The sequence below is a fragment of the Phallusia mammillata genome, chromosome 4 (assembly GCF_965637545.1).
Source record: "Phallusia mammillata chromosome 4, kaPhaMamm4.hap1.1, whole genome shotgun sequence".
In the NCBI taxonomy this organism is placed as follows: domain Eukaryota; kingdom Metazoa; phylum Chordata; class Ascidiacea; order Phlebobranchia; family Ascidiidae; genus Phallusia; species Phallusia mammillata.
The window spans coordinates 19,096,645-19,103,830 of record NC_137255.1 but is presented as its reverse complement, the minus strand read 5'-3'; the positions used below and the strand labels follow the sequence as shown (position 1 = coordinate 19,103,830).

The 7,186-nt window shown below is 36.5% G+C and overlaps 2 protein-coding genes across 3 annotated transcripts; both read right to left on the bottom strand.

Annotated features, from left to right (window-relative positions):
* Positions 1-3: 3 nt before the first annotated feature.
* On the bottom strand, positions 4-2,747 carry LOC145222942 (dol-P-Glc:Glc(2)Man(9)GlcNAc(2)-PP-Dol alpha-1,2-glucosyltransferase A-like). Its single transcript, XM_080089194.1, has 4 exons — positions 2,486-2,747; positions 2,165-2,359; positions 1,728-2,047; positions 4-1,668 (listed from the first exon to the last, which is right to left on the bottom strand). The coding sequence occupies exons 1-4, from the start codon at positions 2,624-2,626 to the stop codon at positions 930-932; spliced, it is 1,395 nt and encodes a 464-aa protein (XP_079945320.1). The 5' UTR covers positions 2,627-2,747; the 3' UTR covers positions 4-929.
* Positions 2,748-3,921: 1,174 nt separating this feature from the next.
* On the bottom strand, positions 3,922-6,871 carry LOC145225019 (uncharacterized). Of its 2 annotated transcripts, none has more exons than XM_080091659.1 (9): positions 6,314-6,871; positions 5,920-6,000; positions 5,738-5,849; positions 5,563-5,682; positions 5,382-5,501; positions 5,140-5,273; positions 4,917-5,076; positions 4,740-4,846; positions 3,922-4,471 (listed from the first exon to the last, which is right to left on the bottom strand). In XM_080091659.1, exons 2-9 carry the CDS (start codon positions 5,998-6,000, stop codon positions 4,379-4,381), a joined length of 927 nt encoding a protein of 308 aa, XP_079947785.1. In that variant the 5' UTR covers positions 6,314-6,871; the 3' UTR covers positions 3,922-4,378. The 2 variants fall into 2 exon arrangements, with proteins under 2 accessions (XP_079947785.1, XP_079947784.1); XM_080091658.1 differs by having other exon boundaries at positions 3,924-4,471; positions 5,140-5,321; positions 6,314-6,869.
* Positions 6,872-7,186: the final 315 nt, after the last annotated feature.

Genomic DNA, 7,186 nt, shown 5'->3' with positions numbered 1-7,186 from the left:
TAATTTCAAATAATTCCAACTATTTATTAACCATTTCTTGTACACAAGAGTCTCTACTGTGTGGATTGCGCTTTGAATAGATCACTGCCCAATACAGAGCCATCACCGCTGACGAATAAAAAAGAGCGCAACAACTGCAAAAGTAGGTGACGGTTTGTCAAGGTCTGTCTGCAGTTTGACGAACATTGCGCCAGTTGCAAATTGACGAGACTGTTGCGTGGACACATCACAACGTATGTTTGACCGGTGGGGACGTTTTTTGGGACATTCTTGATTACATACAAGTACCAGGAAATGAAAAAAATGTACTGCACAAGCACACATATTTATAAAATGCTTAACACACATGTACAACACTTACAGCGCGATTATTATTACCCTGTTTGCAAAAATGCATGATTTTCATATATGTAATTCAAATACATGCAATATAAACTTCCTAGCAGAGCACACAAGCAGGCAGTAATTTTGATTGGGTAAAAAACGATATTAGCATAAACGCGGACCAGCAGTGTTCATATCCCATAGTTTCCTTTTTAACTGAGGCCGTTTCGCATAGTTTCGCGCAATCGTTGATCGTTTATAAATGACAAAATGGTCCACAGCAAACGCTATACAGCCAAAGCGGAGATCACGATTAGTGCAAAGTCATTGTGTACAGATAGTGTAAGAAAGACAAAGATACAGAGACACCCACACAAGACGACGGTAAGTATAAACAGTCTGGGAAAATACATTCTAAAAGTGCATTTTTCTATTGCAATGAATAGTTCTATTAAACACAGTCATCCCATTATAGGTGTTAGTAAAATATTGCTCTCATTTTAAGTAATTGAATTCAAAGCACACTTTATGCTGTTGACATGCACTCAGTTCGATTACAATACATGACTCATAGGCAATGGCAGTGATTGAAGCATATTTACTTTTTACCAAATTATTCGCTGTGGTTCAGAAAGATCAGGCCATGCAAATGTCTTTTGAAGGAAAACCATAATAGTAAAGGCATTGACACAAACATGCAACAAAATTTCTAGCAGCAAAGTCTTTCTTGTCTGTTCCTTTAAATGCAACCTGATAAGAATGTATGGCAAGATAAAATAGCGAAATTCAATCAGTCTATGCATTGCCAACACTGCCACGATGCATGCACCAAGCACTGTTTTTAACAAGGTAGCATTTGTAATAGAGATGCTGTCATTAATACTCCAAAATGCATAAATGTATACAGGTATTACGCAGTACCTGAACACAAACCTTCCCAAAATCCAGCGCCACAAATAAAACACATAGTGACGGTTGTCAGCAAGCATGTAGGGATGTTCGTAAGTGTGAAAAGCCAAGACATACAAACTGGCCACAGCCGATGTTATGCATAAAGCTTTGTGCTTTTGCACTGCAGCAACAAATCGCTTGATCTTATCCATTGTTATCAGCACCGGAGATGAGAAAAATAGCATAAACCCAGAGAAATACAGAATTTGAGCCAAGTGCAACACAGCTTTGTGACTGTCCTTATCACCAACAGCAACCCCATTGTTGACATAAACAAATAGTCCAAAACATATGACCACAACTGCATATGGCCATATTAACAATCCTATGGTCAACAAGTGCTCCAATACCAGAAGATATCGAACAACAAACAGCATAACTTTGGCAAGAAATCTAAATATATATTTGTTATGAAAAAACAACTACTAAAATCATTAAACTGACAAACATACCTGGCAAATTTGTCCTTTACTTCTGCAGATGTTTTGATTTTTTCCATTTCTGATAAATCATCAATATGCTTAGCCACAATGGTCCCAGCCATAAAGATTGTCCACACCACATTTGTTTGACGAAATATGATAGATAGTGCTGATAAGATACTGGCAACTCTATGTTGCCCCTTTAGGCAAAACAAGTAAGCAGCAAGGATAAGAAATGTTGATCCAGGCTCAGTGTAGTACAAGAATGAGTAGAAGTAAAGCAGTGGAAACAATCCAATAACCAAAGCACATAATTTGAGGTCCACATCTTCTTCTTTACCTTTCTTCTCCTGTTGGTATTGATAAATGCATTATTTGATCATGAATCAGAAATTTTAAATGGACAAACTAGGCACAGACTTACTACCAAAACAAAAAGGTAAGCCAATCATGAAAACAATACAAACCTTGGATTCGTTGGTTGACTTCCACAGTTCCAATAAAATATTGTATGATAAAACCAATACAAGAGTGTTGTAGACTATATTCAGAAATCGTAATGCCCAAACACTACAAGCATTTCCCACAAACAGAGATGGAATGAGGGATACAATGAAAGATCCAATATACATTCCAGGGAGGGTTGTAATTTTTGGATCCCACTAAAAAGCAATTGAAAAATCCATTAAAATATGTTAACTAACAAAACACATTTACAAATTTTAGCTTGTAAGCTAGTTTTAAACAGGTGAAAATTCGATTACCAAAGCTTTACACGAAAAACATACCTCTGCGAAGTTTTTGTTGCAAAATTGTTGAGCTTGAGGCACATGAAAAATTTCGTCGATGAAAGGTGTAGGTTGCGCATCATAAATAATTTGAAACAAGACAGAAGTAACAGCAGCATATCCAGCTACCAACCACCACATGTTCTTGGTTAAATCCGGTTCATTTAATTGCAAAAAGCACTATGCACAACCCTAATCAAAAGTTGCACAGGTTGCGTTGACGTAGAGTCGTAGACCAGAATGTACACACTTTAACGCCGCCGCTCGAGGATACGAGCAAAACCTGCGCCGGAGGGCATAGGCCAGGGGTTCTTAACCAGGGGTACGTGTACCCCTTGGGGTTACGAAGCACTAAAACAGGGGGTACGACATGCAGGGTGAAATCATACCGTATTTAGGCATATTTGTAAAGAATGCGTAACAAGTTACTTTGTTATATGTCTAAAACGGGTTGATTTTGTACTACTTACAATACTGTTTTAATGCATGCATCCAACACGCAAGTTATAAATAGCTATTATTAAAATTATGTTGATTCCAATTATTACGATTTTATTAACTTCCGTCGGCTATTTTAGACCGGGGGTACGAGAAAATTTTATGAAAGCTCAAAGGGTACGAGCGCTAAAAAGGTTAAGAAACACTGGCATAGGCCTACTTTAGAACAGGGATGTGCAACCTGCGGCCCGCGGGCCAAACGCGGTCCGTTGATTAAAGGTGTGCGGCCCACGGAAAAGCTGGAAATTTCTAATTTACTGGCAAACGATTCTAATTCTCTTATATTTTTGAGCAGATTTATGCGCCCGGTGATATTTTTCTGCGACCTGGCAATAATTCGGCTAGAGATAAGTGCGAATTTTACTTGTCAACTCAATATACGCATATTTGGTATGCAACAAAGTAAAATCTACTTGTGGTGCGGCCCGCGATCTGATCATGGTAATTGTATTTGGCCCCACAATGACAAAGGTTGCACACCCCTGCTTTAGAAATTGAAATTAGAAAAGGGTCATTTAAATTTTAAATTTGTACTACTTATTGTGTTGTAGGCCTACCTGATCTTTACACCGAAACAACACATTAATTTATTAGTCTTGCAACTTCTCATTAGACTTATAGAAGGAAATGCAAAGTATATTTCGGTTTGACCAGAAACAAGCTTAAAAATCGGTGGTAGGTTAATAAATACCGCATGTTACCGCATGTGACTGCATGTTATCACACAACAGGAAGTTGTGAAGGACTTGAATATGCTTTTACGAAAATTATAATTTTGCGGACTTTTGAAAGCGCTGACGGCTAAAGCTAGTCGGGTTGGGTAAGGGTTTGTAATTGAAGTAATACCAGAATCTGGCCTAACTTGTCTTATCACATTTCACACACAATGCAGTATTCTAAACGGAATCCCATCTGGTATGATGCGGTAACATGCGATCACATGCGGTATAGTACCACCCCAGCAAACAATTTAACGTCGTGGCAACGTTGCGTAATGGCTTTTTAAAACTACCAAAAACGTTTGCTGTGACGTTATAAAAACCATAAAGTGTGGACTCCCATTTTCGTTTTAATTACGTTTAAACAAACGTACGTTTTTTCGCTATAATAACGTTTAAAACAACGATTACAAAACGTTTCAGTTTGCCGTTTTTGTTACGTTAATTTAACGGTTGTTAAAACGAAGATTGTCACGTCAACTGGCGGTTTAAGTTTAGGTTGTCTTAACGTTACTCGTATCGTTTTCCTCACGTTATTCAAATGAGTTGTGCGAACGACATTGTGTGGACTCCCATTGACGTTTCTATAACGATTACTGCAACGTTGTACGCACACCATTTTTTTAAAAAGTATTTTAATACAAACAAACGAAATCAAGGCTGCATCGATTTGAAATTAAACATCATTTTCTTCGTCTGACGAAAAAAGAAGGACAGTGGGTGTGCCAGAAGAACTTGAACTTGAGATGTTCATGTCAGCCTGTCTATTCTAAAACACAAAAATGGTTTAAGCTTACAAAATCAATAACTAGTAATTGTGTTGATAAACTAGAAGGGTATATTAGCACATATTGCACAACATACAACGTTAGTGTATAAAGCTACATTTTGGTGATGGCAAGGGAACTAAAGGGGGGAGTGGGCAAATTGAAAGCAACTAATTGATTTACAAACTGTATCTATCAGCTGTGAAAGTTTAATGTAACTCACTCGAGCAGTTTAAATCAAGGGTGAAAAATAAAAAAATATCTGTGTACCTTATAGTTAATTCCGCCAGGCTTGTATGGTGCATGCTTCAAAAATTCTTTTATCTCCACCTCAACTGCACTGGCTTTGAGATCTTTGTTAGAACGTAGTGCACTTTCTAAAAATCACAAATGCATATTTTCAGTTTTGCAAACAGTTTCACATTTTTTCGCCGGCAAAATACTTACTTAAAATAACTTTACACATAACAGTTCCACAAAAAGCCTCCTTTCCTTTTCTTCCTTTATAGCTATACTGTGACCATAAACCATACGAACCAACAGCCTTCATCATACGCCGCACATTGTCTCCAACACTGGTCCCTCCAATATTGGTTAAATATTTGACCTATGTGATAAATTGATTTGCATTCAGGGCAGTTTATATGTAAACAAGACACATGTACTATACCAGTGATTTGCATAACTCCTTGTCATGAAGTTTGTTATCCAAATCCTTCAATTCCAGTATGGATTCAAGCGGCCTTTCCAGCATGTCAAATTCCAGGACTTTACCATCATCATTTTTGGGTATGCTTTGTTTAACTATGTTTGTGAGGTTTGTTTGTAATTCCAATAACATGTTTAATTTTGCTGCAAAAAAATTACAATAATCTGACAAGGATCCACCCAAGTAAACGTGCACATGCATACCATTTATGTTGTGAAGAGCACTTTCGCTGGATTTGCTTTGTTGGTCTTTGTTTGAACTTATATTTGAAGATGTACTCAAGTTTTTTTCCTTGTTTGCTTCTATGTGTTTGTATCTATCAACTGGAAAGAAAATGTTTTAGAAAACAGGTGTGGTTTGTACTACATTAGTGCAGAATGTTACCTGGTGGAGAGTATCGACACACTTTTTTTCTTAAACGAACATCTGGCACTTCATCATCACTTTCCACATTCGAGGTTAATTCTGCCCTGGCTACCCGTTTCAGTGCAATTTCAAAATCATCTAAAGCATAAAGTAGCAGTAAAAAACTGTTCATTGTCATAAAAGCACAATTTACCTGTAGTTGAGAAAATCCGTATTTCAAAAGTATCCCATGTTTTAGGATCTGGAATTTCACCTTTCTTTGCCTTCTGTCTAGCATTTAGTTTGGGCCAGAAACACTGTGTTGTCTGGAAAATATAAACATGACTGATTTACCATCAGAATACCAAAAAGACAAAAATATTAAAAGATACTTACAGATTCGCTTTTTTTTATCCAAGTTAAATGTACAAGTTCGACACTTTGCTCCTTTATAAATTCCACTATGGCAAACGACATCTGCAAAACAAAATTTAATGAAAAATATAAAAATACAATTTTGCTGATAAAAAAAAGGCCTAGAATACAACTCTACATTAGGGTTTCCATGCTATTACAAATTGAAAATTTTCTCTTACATTAAACAAAATTTACTTTGGGTCATTTAAAACAAACATTGTTTAGCATTCTGCAAAACTAATTGAAACATTACACTTTTTCAACAAAAAGCTAGCTCCCGCAAACTGTTAATAGATATGACTTTCTGAGTATTGCAAATCATAGTAGTTAATCACTGACTCTGTTTTAATTTCTATACTGTACCATTTATTACCTTTTCGGAAATACTTTGATGCACAGCTTAAACTTGTAACACACTCGCACACGACAAGACTGCACGCACGTTCGGCCGCACTTACAGCCATGAACCATGCCGCCCCTGATTTTAGCTTGGTGGTTCCCAATTCATAAGCGGTTGCATCATTATTTTGTGGTTACTATTTATAGCCGCACCGCAATGCATACGTTTTAAAGTTTGTTTACGCATACCTTTTTTCTCTTTATTAATTGTGTCATTGATTTTTGAGTAATGTGTTTAGCATTATAAAAACATGAATGCTAAAACTTTTTTTCGGCAAATACCGGTTTAAGGTTAGCGATGTATTTGATTCATGACTAAATTACGTTAATTAATTCTACAACCAATCAATTGTAGCCACAAAAAAAGCGTTTAAGAGGCACGTGTTTGTTCTGTTGAGTGGTACGGTTGCAAGAACGTTGGATTTGATTCGTTTCTTTACGCTTGTCGTTGTGTGGTAAGATGATAGGAACGTTTGATTTCATTCGTATCTTAATAAGCGTTTTTAAAACCACTATATGTAACAACACAAAAACAGTTAGTTAAAACGTTTTAGACAAAAATATTTATATCGTCCAAAAAAATCCAACAAAAACATTTATATCGTACCGTATATCCCATGACGTTACCCACACCTCGGATTACAACCACACCAAAACGTTGTTTTTAGAACGTTTTTTATCAATCATTTTATGACTTTTTCGGTTAACTTAATAGCCCACCACCGAACCTTGGTGTAACATTTTCATCAACACACAAAAAAATCATTTGGTGACCTTTAAACAACGTTGTGAATATTGTCAAAACATTTCGTTTTGTGTATTCGTAACTTAGAAAGGTTACAAGTAT

What these genes read in the sequence shown, in the direction of transcription:
- LOC145225019 (XM_080091658.1), bottom strand. Translation starts at nt 6,000, where the DNA reads ATGTCGTTTGCCATAGTGGAATTTATAAAGGAGCAAAGTGTCGAACTT. An exon ending in ACGGATTTTCTCAACTACAG is followed by an intron (nt 5,683 to 5,737) that starts GTAAATTGTGCT and finishes TTTATGCTTTAG; the next exon opens with ATGATTTTGAAATTGCACTG. An exon ending in AGGAGTTATGCAAATCACTG is followed by an intron (nt 5,077 to 5,139) that starts GTATAGTACATG and finishes TTTATCACATAG; the next exon opens with GTCAAATATTTAACCAATAT.
- LOC145222942 (XM_080089194.1), bottom strand. Translation starts at nt 2,626, where the DNA reads ATGTGGTGGTTGGTAGCTGGATATGCTGCTGTTACTTCTGTCTTGTTT. An exon ending in AGTCAACCAACGAATCCAAG is followed by an intron (nt 2,048 to 2,164) that starts GTTTGTATTGTT and finishes CAATACCAACAG; the next exon opens with GAGAAGAAAGGTAAAGAAGA. An exon ending in GTAAAGGACAAATTTGCCAG is followed by an intron (nt 1,669 to 1,727) that starts GTATGTTTGTCA and finishes ATATATATTTAG; the next exon opens with ATTTCTTGCCAAAGTTATGC.